The 18,282-nt window shown below is 33.0% G+C and overlaps 1 protein-coding gene across 7 annotated transcripts; it reads right to left on the reverse strand.

Moving 5' to 3' along the window:
- Window positions 1-3,157: 3,157 nt before the first annotated feature.
- On the reverse strand, window positions 3,158-11,118 carry LOC143232844 (uncharacterized). Of its 7 annotated transcripts, XM_076468794.1 has the most exons (4): window positions 10,962-11,118; window positions 10,046-10,319; window positions 6,616-7,365; window positions 3,158-5,121 (listed from the first exon to the last, which is right to left on the reverse strand). In XM_076468794.1, the coding sequence occupies exons 3-4, from the start codon at window positions 6,725-6,727 to the stop codon at window positions 3,440-3,442; spliced, it is 1,794 nt and encodes a 597-aa protein (XP_076324909.1). In that variant the 5' UTR covers window positions 6,728-7,365; window positions 10,046-10,319; window positions 10,962-11,118; the 3' UTR covers window positions 3,158-3,439. The 7 variants fall into 7 exon arrangements, with proteins under 7 accessions (XP_076324909.1, XP_076324905.1, XP_076324910.1 ...); XM_076468790.1 differs by lacking the exon at window positions 6,616-7,365; XM_076468795.1 differs by lacking the exon at window positions 6,616-7,365 and having other exon boundaries at window positions 3,158-5,383.
- Between the last annotated feature and the right edge of the window lie 7,164 nt (window positions 11,119-18,282).

Consider the following 18,282-nt stretch of genomic DNA (forward strand, 5'->3'; position numbering starts at 1 on the left):
GACAAATAATAAATGGCATCATTGGTAATTGCAAAGCATGTGCAAAACAACAATGAAAATGCTTAGAAATTACAAACAAAACCTTTGAAAAGCATTAAAACCTAAAGTGGTTATGTTATTCAATTTACCAAGATAATAAATACTAAGCAAATATTCCCTGTTCATGAGTGAATTTAATACTAGTGTAACCTGCTCCAGTTTACAGAATTTATTCAGTCATGAAAAACTGATAATGCTCATACCATCAGCTATAAATGGACATGATATTGTGAGCATTTTATGACGTAAATGTGACAGTGAAAATATATATCATAATCCATGCATGAGAGCTGATGTTCTGATATTTAGTCAATTTCCATTTCATTCTGATCCATATCAGTAGGAAGCTTTGATCAAAAGAACTTCATCTAAAGAACATTTCTTGTGTGAAATAGTCACAAATTTCAGACTAAAATATAAATTCCATATATTATGGTTAATTTGTTTTTATTACATTAACTTATACATATATATCACTCATTTCATATTTATTGCATTTGTCAAGTATATGGTATTTTTCATTTTAACTGTCAACAGTTTGTCTTTTGATGTTTAAGCATTTTTAAATAAAGGTGAACAAAGTAACTTTATTTTTTTACACAAAAACTGTTTTAAACTTCATGCAAAGCTACAAGAGGGCTCTCTACACTAGCTGTCCCTAATTTAGCAGTGAAAGAATAGACTGACTCATTAGAGCAGTGGTTCCCAACCTTTTTTTATTCCCCGCACCCCTAAAAAATTTTAATATGTTCTTGCACCCCTCACAGTAATTATTTATTTAATAAAGGTGAAGGTGGCCAAAACAAATGTTATCTCACACCACCTGGAACGCTATCTCGCACACATGGTTGCGAACCACTGCACTAGAGGAAAGGCAGCTGGTTATCAACCACCCACCACAAACTCTTGGTTTACTCTTTTTACCAACGAATAGTTGGACTGACTGTCACTTTATACTGCCCCCAAAACTGGAAATGGGTTAGGATGTTTGGTATGATATGGATTCAAACCTGCAACCCTCAGATTACGAGATTAGTGCCTTAATTACCTGGGCCAAGAAAAATGTTAACCTGATGTTAATTTTGAATTTATGAGACTTAAAACTAATAAGATGTATTAGTATTATTTAAAATAGACAATTTCCATCATATTATACCCAACTGGTTTGATGAATTCTTTGTATTAGAAGAAAATTCTCACTGCTATCTTATCGCAACAGATAAAATATTTAACTCTCTGAAAACTTATAATTGGCCAATAAAGATGGTTTAAAAATTGCAAAATTCATTCCTCAAAAACAAGAGTAATAACCATAAATTCACTGAGGTTTGAAGTACAAGCTACAAGATTTTGCATACACTTGAAGGGCTCAAGAGAAAAAGTACTGAACTAAAAAAAGCCTCATGCCTGAGGTATCATCCAAAACATTTAAATGATGGCAGAATATGCAACTAAAGAGCAGCTTAACAAGGTTTGAAGAGTACTGCCCGAATATTTGGACTGTTTGTTTGTTTAGAATTAACCACAAAGCTACACAATGGGCTATCTGTGCTCTGCCCACCATAGGTATTGAAACCTGGTTTTTAGTGTGCAAGTCTGCAGGCATACCACTGTGCCATTGGGAGGCTATTTGGACTGTTTCCAAACAAAATGCTGAATGAGTCCCTGATAAATGTCACCATTCACATTATAAAAAACACAGTCAGAGGTTGCATATTACTACATAAAACATTGTGTGAGCAAACAAAAATCAACAATCATGGTGAAATCATTATATTGGCATTTGGCACCTTTGGAGAGCACTCTAAACACAAGCTGTTTGCTACAATTTCAAAATACTGCCAACATACTTACCTGTTTTTATTGCTATAACTGTTGATTTGAAACAACTGTAATAGTTTTTGGTTTATAACATTTTGACAGTCAACATTTTTAGTGTATGGTGCATATTTGTGAAAGGTCATAACCTTACACATGCCAACAGAGCAAATACTCACTATCTAATTCCACACTAATAGCTTTTTTGCCACACTACATTTGTATTGTTTGCTTGTGAAATAAATTTTGAGTGTTCATTACAGTAGCTTATAAGATTGAAATTACATTTACAAATCATGTATTGATGATAATTGCAAAAGTACACCTTTTTCAATCACAAACAAAAACAGGATTAATTATAAAGAAACCAAAGAAACAAGAAAAAAGAGAGTAGAACTTTAATATTCTCATATGAAATAAAAATTGACAAGTTTTTTACTGTAGTGAAGGCTATCTATCTTACAAGATAACACCATTTTTACCTGAAAAGGATTAGAATCGAAACCATAGTAAAATCCTTAGTTTCTGGAAGACCTGAGAGGAAATGTTTTCCTCTATTGACCCTAACAAACCAAGTTAATATGATACAGCTCACACATATCAGCTGTACTTAAACTATAAAATAACTCCAAACAACCTAACAGTAACTCAGTTACTGTCAGCAGAGATAACAGAAAAAAAAAGTAAACCAGCCAAATAAAGAGAAAATACTACCAGCTGGAATAAATGAGTTGAACACATGACTTTCTAACAAGAAAACCCAGGAATGAATCATAGCTTCTACCATTATCTTAGTCCTTCTCAGCACTTTCATAATGAAATCAACAGATTAGCAACCAAAATACAGGATATAAGATACTTAATTAACATCTTCTGGCAGTTAATAATTAATTAATTACACTTAAATGATATAAACTACTAACCATAACAATGGCTGATAATCACACTGCCGTAACCTTACTCCAAATATTTCAAAAGTATATGTAAAAACAGAAACCAAAAAAAATTATGAAATACATTTGTAAAGATAGAGTGCAGAAAGATTTAAAATTACTATCATAGTGTCCTACTGCTTTTTGCTTTCTAAAATTTGTAACCACATAATTATACTTATTAAATGACCAATCAGTAGCAAGTGCACTGTTTCTACCATATGTATAAATGAATTAAGAAACTTGTACAAAATGTACAGCCATATCCAGTTAAATGCTTTTCTAGTTCACTTGTAGGCACACTTCTGTCAAATTCAGAATAAACTGAAAATTATAAGAGTTTATGCAAGTTTCAATTTCCCAAAATATTTGTTGAAGTGTTCATATTTTTATTTTTCTTCACTATTATCATTAACACCACAAGAACAAAGAAATCATATTAAAAAAAAATCATTATCTCATGCACTTCATCAAACATGGTCATTTTGTAATATCAAGAATTCAATAACAAATATTACTTTTCAAATACAATTTGTTACGTGTGTAGTTACTGTATATTAAAGCAAAGTGGAATGTTTCCCTACATGTTAAACAAACACACATTTATATATACAACATTCCCTGTCAAGAATTATCAAAAAGATCAAGAACTACTTATGATCCTCTTTAAGCTTGTAAACTGCTATATTATGAGTATTTCTCAAATGGATCTGCATGTTTCCAAACTCTATAAATCCTTTTCCACATTCTGTGCATCTCAAAGGAAATTTGTGGGTGTGTTTTGCAATTACATGGCCTTGTAGAGAACTGCTGCTTTTAAAACTTTTACTACAATAGGTACAATGGTATGGTCTTTCTTCTGTATGGGTCCTCAAGTGACGAGTTAGAACATTATGATAAGAAAATGTTTTTTCACAATAAGGACAACGGTATGGTTTCTCTTTGTTGTGGATTCTCATATGTATGTTTAAATGTGCACGTTGTGCAAACTTCTTTCCACACACATCACAGGTGTACGGTTTTTCTCCTGTGTGAGTAAGCACATGCTTACGTAAGCTGCTCTGTTCTGTAAATCCTTTTCCACAATAGCTGCATTGATGTGGTCGTTCATTTGTATGAATTGCTACATGATTTCTCAGACATGATGATTTATCTGTAGAATATTTACAGTAAGGACATCTAAAACGCCGATTTTCTGTTTCATTTCGGTGTATCTTTTTATGCCCCTCTAACATTCTAACAGATGTAAACAGTCTTCCACATTTTTCACATGGGAACGATTCTGCAGACAAACTTTCTTCAATTTTATCATCTTGTTTCTGTGTTTCAGAAGACGTAGAAGGAATGTTTGGATTATTGGGATCATGTTTTGCTATGTAATGTTTCATAAGGTTATTTGTGCAAGAAAATACTCTATCACACACAGAGCAGTGAAAACTCTTATCACCTGCAGTATTGATTCTTCTTACAATTATTTCATGGCTAAGAAGTTTTACATTATCCTGTGCTTGTGAAGCGGGAATACTCTTTAGATGGGATCTCATGTGGACAGCTAGACCAGAGTTGTTTTTGAACATACTGCCACAAATGTTACACTTTACAGTTTCATACTGAATATGAGATTCCTGGTGTTGACGAAGGTGGCCTTCTGCTTTGAAATTTTTCCCACATTCCAAGCATTTGAAGGGTCGTGCACCTCCTTTACAATCTTGGTGAATAACCAAGTGAGTTAAAAGCTCAAAGTAGCTATTAGTAGTAAAAACACAACAAGTACAATGATATTCATCAGAACTTGAACTATTTTGTTCCTTTTGAGTTACTAAAGTATTCTCTGAAGCAAATACATCTTCATGAATTTCAATTTTATGCATTTCATTACTAGTTGTAGGATTTTCATCCAAATCCCTTGGTCCTTTATCTTCCTCCTGGTTCTCATCTATCTCAGAAAACTGATTTTCACAACAATCATTATCATCATTGGTCAAAGGTTGACCTTCCATTAGTTCTTCAAGTTGTATTTCACAATTTACACTATCTTTATCAGTGCAACAGATCATATTATTCTCATCCTCATCTCCACTGATGTCTTCTCCATTAAAGCTTTCTGTTTCTAACAATGGTTCTTCATTCATGTGATTTATATCCTCATCTCCACTGATGTCTTCTTCAGTAAAACTTTTTGTTTCCAACAACGGTTCTTCACTCATGTGATTCTCATCTTCATCTCCAGTGATGTCTTCTCCAGTAAAACTTTTAGCTTCTAACACAAGTTCATCATTAAATAAGTGACCAAAAACTTCATTACTTTCCTTTTGGTTCACTTCCTTCTTCCCTACATATCATTCAAAAAAAGAATATTTAAAAAAAACAACAACAACACGTATTCAAAATAAAATTGCTATTAACAGTTATCATGGGAACTTTTAGATACACTTGAGAGCATGTCAAGACAAGTAAAAAAGAAGTTTCCTAGTGATTCAGGGTGGTTTTATATCTCCAACCAGAGAGGAATGCAATTTTAGAAATTTTACACTTTTATTAACATCTGCAGTAGAGTGATTACTTCACATTCAGATTTGATCCTCTGCTGTACACTGAAATAAATAAAAATGAAAATTTTATTTCTAAATTTCTAAAAGTCAATTTGAAGCCATGAGAAAACATTTATCTTTAGAGAACTGGGATAATGAGTAAAGTTTGTGATATGGTACAATTTTTTTTTAATGAACCATTTAATTCACAATTGGCATGTTTCAAAAAACAAGAAAAGGTTAATAAGGATTAATACCTAGAACTGGTTTGTTAACAATATACACAAAAAATCTGAAATAAGTACAAGAAATTACACAACTTTAAATCAAAATATAAAAGCTAAAATGGAGACTTGGCTCTTCAAGGTTGCTAATAGAAAGGTATTAGTAATATCCTAAGAAGTCTATGAGAAACACTGAAAATAACTTTAATCATGTATATATATTATATACCTGATGTTCACTTATTAAAAAAAAAAAAGTGCCAGCATTAGAAAATTATTTTCATGGTTTTGTACTTTAAATGAGGTCATAGAAGATTTTAAAAGGAGTTTTTCATTTTAAGTAGACATATACCATGGAATGTACCATTCTACTATTACTCCTATTTTTAAAAGGGTTGATAAAAGTGGTCATGAAAATTATATACCAATTTGATTTCAGTATTGAAAGAAGAACTAAACTACAAATTGGACAAGTAGTTCTCAACTACTTTTAGTAAATAAGCTTCAATCAATCATAGTAAGGTAAATGTAATGTATTTACATGTCAAAATGTGGTCACACATTTAACGTGACTAAAGAAAAGGAAGACTATAGCACTGGTAAAATCTGGGTCATTCATGCTACTGAGACAGCATTCTTGCAATAACAGAATTTTAGCTTATATTTAGACAAATTAGTTCAAAATTTTTTATTTTGAACCAGTTTGTCTAAAAATAAAGGCTAAAATTACTTTTTTGTATGCAGTTTTGGTTTCCTTATCAAAGAAAGAATAATGACATACTAGACAATTTAGGAATAGTAATAATATACTGCTCAAAAAAACAAGGACATATTTCAGTATATTTTTATCATAACTAAATTTATGTATGAAAAACATATCCATTCATTCATAGTAGTTTTTTAAGCTTGTGAGTGAAGTTTGAAGCAACTTGAACAAAACTCACACCACCCAAGGAGAATACAACTCAAGGTACCCTATATAAGGCTGTTACATGAAACTATGTATTCCTTATTAATTATTGAAATAAACACCAATATGGATCTTTTGCAGCTTGTTTTGTCAGTGTGTACCTTCATCTTCTATACTGAAGCAGTCAGGCACCATCTGAGAGAGAACGAGGTGGCCAGGGCAGTCCAGATGCTGGAGTGTGGCACACTGCATTAGTGTGTCACCAAGCATCATCAGTCAACTTTGGTGATGCTACCAGGAGACAAACTCTTATGGCAGGAAACCAGGTCAAGGCCATCATTGCTGTACAACAGCCAGAGAGGACAGCTACATTGTAACTACCACTGTGCAGGACAGGATAGTTGCAGCATGCAAAAATGCCAACCATTACGATTTGAGCGTAATCATTACAACTTTGGTGTATACTTTACAACTATACGCTCATACAGACAAATATTACGACTTGTTGCAACTCCCAAATTATTATATATTATATAGGCCTTCACAATAAAGTGATAAATTGTTCCCCCAGGGCTTGAAAGGGGTGAAAAGAAAATTTCTAGTGAGATACAAATAAATTTTGATAAAAAATAAAAGACAGTCCAAATGGCTACTTGTCATAATCATGTTTCTGCTTGAAATAATAAAAAATATTTGTATCTCCAATGTCTACCAATACATTCAGTGCAGTGCTTCTCCATACTGGGTACGTGGGGAAATCCATAGTTACGTCATCAGTGCTTGTCAGCCAATCAGCGCTCGTGTAGATGGGTATTTCTCGTTTTCTAAGCAGCATAGAAACACCAATGCGATTGTTCACAAGATAGAAAAAAAGATGCCTCTTTCACCAGATTGTCTTGTTTCTGACAAATCTAAAAGGATTAAAACTGTGAATCAAAAATTTAGGAAAGAGTATAGTGCAAAATATCCAGTGTTTGCATCAAAAGTCAGTGACAGTCATCTGTTTTGTACAGTTTGTCACATCAATTTTTCTGTGGCGCATGGCAGGATCAGCAATTGTTCCAGACATACAAAATTGGCACCTCACCAACAAAAGACTGAGGCGAAGACAAAAATGATGCAGATGACAACATTTATGAGTAAGAATTCAGAATATGATAAAGAATTTCAAAAGAATTTTTTTTAAATGAGCAATAATAAATAATAGTTATAATAATAATAATAAACAGCTTAGAGCTGCAAATGATAAAAGGCTATCTACAATCATTATGCTCAGTCATTTGAAATAGTTGGCATCTCTACAGCATAGTCACTGCAAAATGATCTTCACCATTTCACTGGAACCTATGTGTCGACCCAAACAGTTCATAATCATCTGCACGAAGGATGCCTTAGGGTCAGACGGCCTAGAAGAGGCGTTATTCTGACAGTGCGACACCATGCAGCCAGGTTGGAGTTGCTTGTCAACACCTGGACTGGGAACTTCGTCAATGGGCAACCATGCTATGGACAGATGAGAGCAGGTTCACTGTGACTAGTGATGATTGACGTGCAAGAGTGTGGAGATGCCCAGGAGAGCGATTTTCTGCCTGTAACATTGTGCAAGTCGACCTTTATGGAGGAGGTTCTGTAATAGTCTGGTCAGGCATATGCTTGGGTGGCCGCACGGACTTACTCATACTTGACAGGGGTGCTCTGAATGCACAACGATACAGAGATAAAATACTGCAACCCATTGTGAAGTATTTTGCCAGTGCTATTAGCAATGGGTTAATTTTCATGCAGGTTAACGTTTAAACCCACTTTGCCAGACTGCGTATGGACTTTCTCGAAGAGGAAGGAATAAAGACTTTTGAGTGGCCCACCAGATCTCCAGATTTAAACTCAATTGAAAGTTGTTGGGATATGTTGATGCTTGTTAGAGAATGCTAGCACCCTCCTCAGAATGTACAGGAACTCCAACAAGCCCTGGTAGATGAGTGGGCTACCATACCCCAAGATAACATTGACAGACTGATTGGAAGTGTACCAAATCGGTGTCAGGAGTGTATCACAGTCCGTGGAGGTCACACTAGATATTGAATGTTTCAAACATTTCTTGAATAAATGCATGCAAACTGTTTAAAGTATTGTTTCATATGGGATATCAGTTTTGGTGATATTGGTCATTTTTTAAAATTTTATATCTCCATGTTTTACCATTCATCACACATTAAAAAACAGATACAAATGGAACTGAAATGAGGCAAATTACCCAAAGAAATAAAAATATCACATTTGGAACACTGAGGTAAATTATATAAGAAAATGTACTTATTTCTTTAATTTTTTGAGCAGTTTATGACACAGATAACTTAAGATTCCTCATTTCGTCTTAAGAAAATAATAAGAAGCAATCTTAATGAGCTTCAGAAAATTACTTTAAGGGGTAAAGAGAAATGCCTAATTTCTTTGTTCTGTATTCTGACAATTAACAGAATACATTTTTAAAATTTGTAAAAGAAGGTAGGTTACACTGAGGTTAAGACAAAGATAACAGAGTAATGAACTTAGTTGTGAATAATATATATATATAGAGAGAGAGGCCAGCACTTTAGAAGAGGGAATCACTGATTTCCTGAAAAGCAAATGGGACTGTAGGGACAGCCTTAAAGGACTAAATGGTCCTCTTGTTATATGCCTATATATGGATACACTCACATAGTAAATTTAATCTTAAGTACATGTATTTGTTTCGTAACTTGAATTCTAATCACAATACCTAAAATCAGTTTGTACCCTGGAGTGAGTTATTAATGAATCTTGTTTATTTATGCAGTTGAAATTTGTTTTAAGTAGTTTTCAAGCAACCAAAATCATTCATATGACAGTTTAATTCCATACAGCTTGGTTAACATCTCGGAGTCCATTGGAAAACAGATATCAGTAGCTGGCAACACAAGTATGAATACCAAAATTAATTTTGAGACAAAACAACAGTTTTTATACACCACACACCACTACAAGCATGTAACAATTGTTCTTTTGTTACTTTATAAACAATATTGGAAAAATACAGTGATGTTGAAAATAGCATAGTATCATGCAAGATGCACAAACACAGTTATCTGGCAATGAAACAGCAAATACAAATAGACTTTGCGAGTTAGAACCAGAAAATATTCCTCTAACTAAAGAAAAAGAGGGTTATACTTAGTTACGTAGTTGGTCAAGTCAAGGAACTGTTTCACATTGAAAACATTTCTCATGACACCATGATTAGAATATAAGATTGACTGTTTCTTGTAGTCAAGTACTTTATTTTGTTCTGTTTTAATTATTATACTAAATTCTACTAAAAGAACACTTAATTATTGTGAGAAAATTTTCACTTTATGCCATCCACATAAAATCTCAATATCATACCAGTCTCAAACTATTACATGGATTATCAATGATAGTATCCATTACATTTTCAAACTAATGAAGGTTACTTATACCATTCAATTTATGGCTGTAATAGTTAATTTATATTATCTTTTATAACACACTGCAATTTAAAATATAAATTTAAAACAGTACAAAAAAACAGTTAAAAATAATTTACATTACCTGTGTGATATATATCTTTGTGGCACATCAGAAAGCTTGAAGAGATAAACAATTTGCCACATATTTCACACTTGAAAGGCTCTGCAGAATTTCCACCCAAGTTTTTGTTCTTATCCCACTCACCAGAAATTGGTTCATTGATAGATGAAGTCTGTGTTTCACTCGTTGAAATATCTTCTAAGTTGGCCATTTTCATATCTTTTACTGCTTACGAACACGAAACCACTATTTCGGTGGAACTGCTTAGTAAGAGTCGATATTATCTGTGTTTGCCCTAAAATGAAAGAGCATATTTCATCAACGACGTACTCTTTTGCAAAGTTTTGGACTTTTACAATTTCCGAAACTTGTCAAAACATATTAGTGTCAAATAAGTATTTTATACTCAAGACAAATGTTAATATTATCAGTATATTCTGTTATTATATATATGTTATTGTTTTTAGTGTAGATTCCTTAGGATTTAAGTACTCTTAGTATTACTTTGGTTTAGTAACTTTGACAATAAGCCTAAAACGGTGATATACCAACTGTCGAGTATTTCCGGTATTAACATCAGCCCCTTCCCATACGTCAACCTAGTAAAACTTATCAATGTATTATAACTTGTTATATTCATATATATTAATTTAGGTATTATATGTATGTTTCACATAACCAGACACGGGTTGTTTTTTTAAATCTTACTTCAACTAGCTAATACTTACACACACACATACAAATTAACTTTAGAATTTTCTCTTTTATCAATCAAAGATGGCTCCACAGTAAAAAAAACACCTTTGTTGCTGGGTCAGGTTGTTAGTGTTACTTGTTGTACGTAAAGATTACACTTTTAAATTATTTCGTTTAGACACTTGCGTCTATGAACAAATAATAATACAATACAGAACTATTTACATTCATTAGAACTTACATTATGATAAATATTTTCTTCTACGGCTTACGTTAATAGGTTTGTTTAACGTTCTTCGCAAAGCTATAACAAAGAGCCACCTCTTCACTGCACACCACAGGTATCGAAACCCGGTTTTGACGTATCAGCCCTCAAACGGCATTAACCGGCAACAATCCTGAAAGTTAAATAGCGTTTAGCTTAATTTTTTTGTACAATACGTTCAATGTTGATTTCTTCTCTTTAAAAGGGATGTGTAAACACGTTATATCCACGCGTCCTTTTAATTATGGACTTTGTTACGCGGATACATGTATGGTATTATCAGTTGAAAACCCATTTGCTGACAAATATAAGATCCGCAGTAACAGTAGAATCCAAGATAGAAAAATTTCGAGACATATTTATTCTGATCAAAGACATTTTAACTTGTTTATTTGGTGAAAAAAACGAAAAGCTTGACAAACTTTGGAAAAAAGAAAATCTTTATAAAAATAAAATGCATAGCGTTCACACGTTCAACGATGCAGTCCTCACTCAAAATTATAAAAATTTTAATCTTTAAATTTCCTTTCTCGTCAGAGAGATTACATGAACACTAAACGAACTCCTGAAGGTCATCTCTCTGTAAAAACTAGTAGCAACTGAAACAAAAAAGCACCTAGATTCTAAATATCAATGTATTTTCTCTGTCACCTCTATTCTTTGGTAACACTTACCAATTGTGCAAGAAACTCACACACTACTTCTAACCTAGGTTCAAAATATGCGGAAATATTCTATTGCTAGTAGATACCTAGCTAAAGAACAGAGGTTAAAATAAGTAGAATAAGATAACATTAGACGCCTTGGACCACCAATTGATGCCATGATAATACATAATATAAATATCCATAATTATTATATGTGTGCGTGTTTGTGTATACATACATACATAAACCATTACAGATGGTAGCTTAACATAGTATATCAACATACCAGGTATATGTTAAAAAAAAAAGAAAAAAAGGAGAAATGACAGTAATCTACTTATCCCACTGATTATTATTATTTCGTGTAACATGTTAAATTGTACAAACGATAAACAGGCGCTTGTTACTATTACTGGCGTTATATAATAGTTTAATGAGTGATTTTTTAAGGGCCCGGCATGGCCAAGTGTGTTAAGGCGTTCGACTCGTGATCCGAGGGTCGCCGGTTCGAATCCTGGTCGCACCAAACATGCTCGCCCTATCAGCCGTGAGGGCGTTATAATTTTACGCTCAATCCCCCTATTCGTTTGTAAATGAGTATCCCAAAAATTAGCGGTGGGTGCTGATGACTAGCTGCCTTCCTTACACTGTCTTACACTGCTAAATTAGGGGCGGCTAGCGCAAATAGCCCTCAAGTAGCTTTGCGCGAAATTTAGAAACAAACAAGTTAGTGCTTTGAAAATAGTTCGCTAAATTACTACGCTGATCGTTCAAGTTTGTCCAACCTGATCATAACATATAATTTATAAACAAAAATTCTCAAGAGCCAGTATTATCTCCTCTTTTATGCATATTTATTTACCTGAGCCAGTCGAAGCTAACAAAAGCGTCCAACCGCCGAGGAAATGTCACCATACAAATACATCTTACAATGTGAATGCTTTTACAAAACTTTTACAAATATATTCCTTTATTTGTAACCTATTTCGTAATAAGTGTATCTTATTTTTAACATAAAATAGTTAATATTGAGTAATGATTTGATCTGATTGAAATGATAAAAAGTATAAAAATGTCCCTGTACGTTTAGGTTGCACTATAAATAGGAAAGTGCTAATATGATACATGAATATACCATGCGTTTTTATTTTGTAATATTTTTTATTGGTTTGGTTTGTTTTTAATTTCGCGCAAAGCTACATGAGGGCTATCTACGCTAGCCGTCCCTAATTTAGCAGTGTAAGAGTAGAGGGAAGGCAGCTAGTCATCATCACCCACTGCCAACTCTTGGGATACTCTTTTACCAACGAATAGTTGGATTGACCGTACATTATAACGCCCCCATGGCTGAAAGAGCGAGCATGTTTGGTGTGACTGGGATTCGAACTCGCAAGCCTCAGATTCTTTATTGTGTATGTGTTCATGTTTCATCATAACACATGGTCAAGAAAGCCTTTAAGGTTAATTTCATTCTAACTGCCTTTGTTATTTTCATGTAGATAATACCAATTCTACTTGTGGATGATACTGCTGTGATACTAAACTCTGCATAAGGATATCAACAGTGGTCTAAGTTATACTTCAAGGTTACAGTATCATTGTTGTTTGACTGAGAATAGCCAGTCATGTAGATAATATCAGTTACTCTGGATAAATGAGATGCTTCTTGAGAAATGTGGCTGATGGATTTAAATAGCTTGATCAGTTGAAGACTGAATACTTAATAAATGTAGTCATCCCATAAAAAGAAAAGCACATGCATGCACTCTATTCACATTAATTAAGAATAAAGGCTGTTAATTTCATGTTTCATTTTCTGTCCAGTTTCTTTATTTCATTCATTACCATGACTTAGTTACTTAGAGATATAGCTTTACTTCATAATTAGTATTGTGATGAATTCTTGTTGTTAAGCAGACCTATCTCAATGCTCTAAAGTTATTTAGGTTCTACCTGGATATACCACAGACTGGACCATAAGAAAAACAAAAATACTGTCTTGCAGAATTTGCTATTTTGCTGTAATGTGTACTGTCTTTACTTGAACTTTTCTACCTTAAGCTTAAAAGGATTCCTAGTGAAAGTAAAGTAGACAGGGGCTTACTTCTTGTCAGAGTGTTGGGGTTCATAAATATAACTGCCATTCTGTACCTCAAAGTTTAGGACATCTCAGCCTGTTAGCCAACAGTCTGTGGGAGAAAGGCTTATAGCACCATCACAGGCACCTATAAGTAAGATTATGCAAGTATTTCTCCAAAATTTAAAAGTATAACTAAGGAAGATTGAAGTCAATTTCTTAATATCAGAAAAGTGAACAGATCAGATACAGAGATAAGCAGTGCAATGTTTGACGTTAAATCTCCGTTGTTCAGAACTTGATCCAATCAAGCACTTGAATAAGAAGGAAAGAACCAAAGGTTTGGTTTAGTTTGGTGTTTTATAGAACAAAGCAACCAAGCTATCTGTGCAGGAAAGAGCCAAGGGTACTTATATGACTGTATATAATGAGCCAGATGAGAAGGTACTAGATTTAGAAGTGAAAGACAGTTCTGACAGCCTCCCAACTGTTATGACTGACACTAAACTGTATCATACAGTCACTGACAATAGAACCATAGATTAAAAGGAAATAGTAATAATTGATCTCTAATCTATCAAGTAATATCCACAGTACAATGTATGCATCAAATTTTTTATTGCCATTGAAACACAACATTGGATGATTTGTTGATCCCAAGATTAATGGGACTGAATGAGCTTTGTGACCCTTATTTTTAAAGCAGTCAAGCAGAGTTTTACTAAAAGAAATGGTCATTAAATAATAGGTATTTAATTATTACAACGTAGGGAGGTTGGTGCCAGGACAGTATGTCAACAGTTTGCACAAGTGAAGATAATAGTTAGGAACTCAAAACCTCATTTGAAAGGGCTTTTCAAGTGCCTTTTACAGTAATGTTTTACAAAAATTGGAGTTAAAAAGTGTTAGCTTAATTAAATGATGTTATTACTACTTATTTTAAGAAGCCAGAAAAGAAACAATGTGCATTGAAAGCATGTAGATGGTTACAATTCACTAAACTGCACCTGTAGAGTAGTAGCTTCAGAATGTATTCCATGACATTTCAAGGAAATTTGTGCAGAAATTGGAGGTACTATGAGCTATAAGTGTGTGATGTATAATGATGGTACATATGTATGGAAATACACATGCATAAATAAATAGAAGTATGTAATTCCACACATGTGAAGAAACATTTCATGAAGTTATGTGTTGTGCAACAGAAATAGATAAAAAAAAAAGCAAAACAAACTGTTATGCAACATGTGAATGGACATGGAGAATTTGATCTGAATATTAAGACAAGCTAATATCAGGCTGACTGTGATTACTGGACTGTAAAGTACTCCTTTTAGATATAATGTACCTATTATTTTCCATGATAATTGTGATAAAATATTTCAGTTTTGATGGTGTAATATTTGGCAAACAGGAAATTTTCATTGAAGAATAATTTATTTACTGAATTTCATGCAAAGGTGCTTAAGTACTATCTGCTCTGGTTATTCCTAATTATTTCTAATAGATGGAATTTCAGCTAGTCCACTTCACTTTTAATTTTTTGGCTATAATATTTTTATAATATATGACCATCACTCTTATAGCATATCCACTATCAACTAAACCCTCTTACACTGAGGAAAATAAAACAGTATTTCAAAACTTAAATATTTAATAATGAACAAAACATAGGGTCATCCCATGCCAACTCACCTAGGGCTTTCCAGTTCATGTCATACACTTCCTTGAAAAAATTTAAGCAAAACCTTAATTTGATTTATTCAGCCATGCACAATCCTAAAGCTGTACTCCAAATAGTTTTTTTAATACTTTTTAAAGATCACCAAGTCTGTGCATTTCAAACTTATGCAAAACAATGACTGCTACCATCAAATCTGTGAATACTGTTTTTTTGTATCGTATCCCAAGAGTAGGGCCAGAAATTTGTGAAGACTGGTTGTTCATCTTGTCCAGACATATTCAAAATGATTGCATCACAGTGAACTAGTATGTGATAAACCATCCTAAGATGAGCAGTAAACTGGTTAAAGTCATCTAGCAGATGAAGCAAAAATTCATCATAATAAACAACAAATAAGAATAAGTTTCCAAAATTATAAAAACCTTTTTTTGAAAAGTTATTTTTTCAATCCAATCAAGATATTACATTGTAGGATTATGTGCCTAGGGTACCAGAATGCTGTATTTTCAAAACGTTATTGAATGGTGAAGGAGTCTTAACACGTGTAATTTTTGGATATGTTAGTGAAAAGTAAATTTTCTTACTAAAGAAGAATATTGGAGTGAATAGGATTTGTCCCTTTCAAGATACTGCAGGGAGAATAATTCCTTAGAAACAGAATTTTCCATTTTGAAGCCATGTTCAAGCCAGAAAAATATTACATGCAGAAAGGTACAACTTGCAGGTTTGATACAACTGTAATAATAATACATATATTTAAAATTTTGTTTGAAAATATAAAAAAGTGACCAAGGTGTTGAATTTTAAAAATGAGCAATTTCACACTTGGGTATGAAAAATGGATACCAACCATTAAATCAACTTGTAGTATGATTTTATTGGCATAGAAGCAGTTTATTGCAAGTGAAGTATTATTTATAACCAATAAAAATTTCAGCTCAATACATTCAGATCCCAGCATTCTGTGAGCAGTTGGTCAAAATTTAACATGCAATTTAAAAAAAAAACAAAAAAAAAGGAAAATAAACTTCACAGCTATTTTTAGGCACTTACCGTAAACATACTGGCTGTAGGGATATGGATATAGAGCAAATTTCTGGCACTACTTTTGGGATACATTACACAAAAAAACAGTATTGATAGATTTGATGGTAACAGTCATTGTTTTACAAAGGCTCAAAATGCACAGATTTGCAATAAGAAACAAAGCCAGATTTTGCTTAGGAGTGGCAATCTTTAAAAAAAATCATATTTAATAAAAATATTTGGAGTATAGCTTTAGGATTTTGTATGGCTGAATAAATCAAAATGAAGATTTTGTTTCAATATTTTCAAGGAAATCTATGACATGAACTGGGAAAAGTTCTTTTTTTCTGGGTGATTGGCATGGAATGACCCTATAGTAAGGTAAACCTTTCTAACTTATTATGAAGGTTTCAGTGAAGTCTTAACAAAGTAAACTTCTGTGGCAGTAAAACAACACAGATAACCGGTATTCTGTTAAATGCAAAAAATACACAATAAAAAACAGTACTAATACTAAAACTAGTGAAATGATGCAACAAACATGTGACAAAGTAATAAAATGTCCTTTGTTATAATGGCAACATTCTATATTACAAATGTTTCTAAAATTGATCATATTATGTATTAAACATGAAAATGACCCTTGATATAGCCCAATTCAAGTTCACAACACATATAAAATATATAAGTTATTAACAGTAAAGGTTAAGTTTTTCTTTGGTTTTTAATACATGAAAAAGGAGTACAATTTTTGTATGTATGTATATTTAAATGAATATCATCTTGCATGATCAAATGAACATTAGTAAAACACAGAATAAAGGGAAAAGAAAGAACATAACCCTCATTATAGTGGCAGACCAATGCCTTCCTAAATCATCTTATTAGTGTAAGATCTAATGACATGGTTGTGGGTTTGGGTAGAGCATTCTTGTTCCCTAAAATATTTGGTAATACTGTCACCAGTGTCAGTTGAAATAGATATACAAGAAGATTCTGCAAGCAAAACATTCTTTTACGTACTCAAAGTTAGCTACATTCAGGCCAAAGAATGCTAAATTTTTTATATTCTCGAGTGTCATTGACACTGTGGCAGTATACATCTTTTCTTTGCAGTTTAAACAGCCTTGGAGGTTTCAAACAAGAATTAAAAACACCATTGACTAGTTGAAGAACAAGATAGAGAAAAATCAAGAATTCCAACAGATGCAGAAACGTCCAAATAAAAATACACAATGTCAGATTAATTCTAATTGGTCTGAAAGCCAGCATAGTTACAATCAATACTACACTTTAAAACTTACATTTCAATGTACAGAAATCAATGGATTTCCTTGGTCAAGTGATATTTCTTTGGGGTTCACATGCACCCATGTTCTAATCACCTATATAGTGTATCCCTAACATCCATGAACTTCTAGGCCCATATGCTTCACTGGATTTCTCCTTGCCCTTTTATCCAGATCCATTTCTTCCATACCATCTGGTTGGTGCATAAACATTTTCTGGTTCTAGTATGAAAGGAATGGAGTCAGTACTGCAAAACTGGATGCTATACTAACCCTTACTTTTGACCATTATAAACTACTAACATTTACATAATCTTTCCTTAGTATAGAGGTTACACAGTCACATGATTGAAAATTGAACTTGTCTTACCACCTACCATTTTGGACATAAACATGATGACTTTCCCAACTGTAACATTAAATTGTGTACACGAAAACTTTATATTTAATGCTTTGATTGATGTTTTATGGACCAAAGCAGCTAAGCTATCTGCACTTAATGCTTTTACAAAGAATTTAGATAAACCATCCAAACACCAGTACAAGGTAAAATATCAGCAATTTGGAATAGCTA

The sequence above is a fragment of the Tachypleus tridentatus genome, chromosome 11, assembly GCF_004210375.1.
Source record: "Tachypleus tridentatus isolate NWPU-2018 chromosome 11, ASM421037v1, whole genome shotgun sequence".
NCBI lineage: Eukaryota > Metazoa > Arthropoda > Merostomata > Xiphosura > Limulidae > Tachypleus > Tachypleus tridentatus.

Excerpts from the sequence above, each read along its gene's own strand:
- LOC143232844 (XM_076468790.1), bottom strand. The coding sequence starts at position 10,241 with ATGAAAATGGCCAACTTAGAAGATATTTCAACGAGTGAAACACAGACT. Across the intron at positions 5,122-10,045 it reads CAAAGATATATATCACACAG|GGAAGAAGGAAGTGAACCAA; the intron begins GTAATGTAAATT and ends AATGATATGTAG.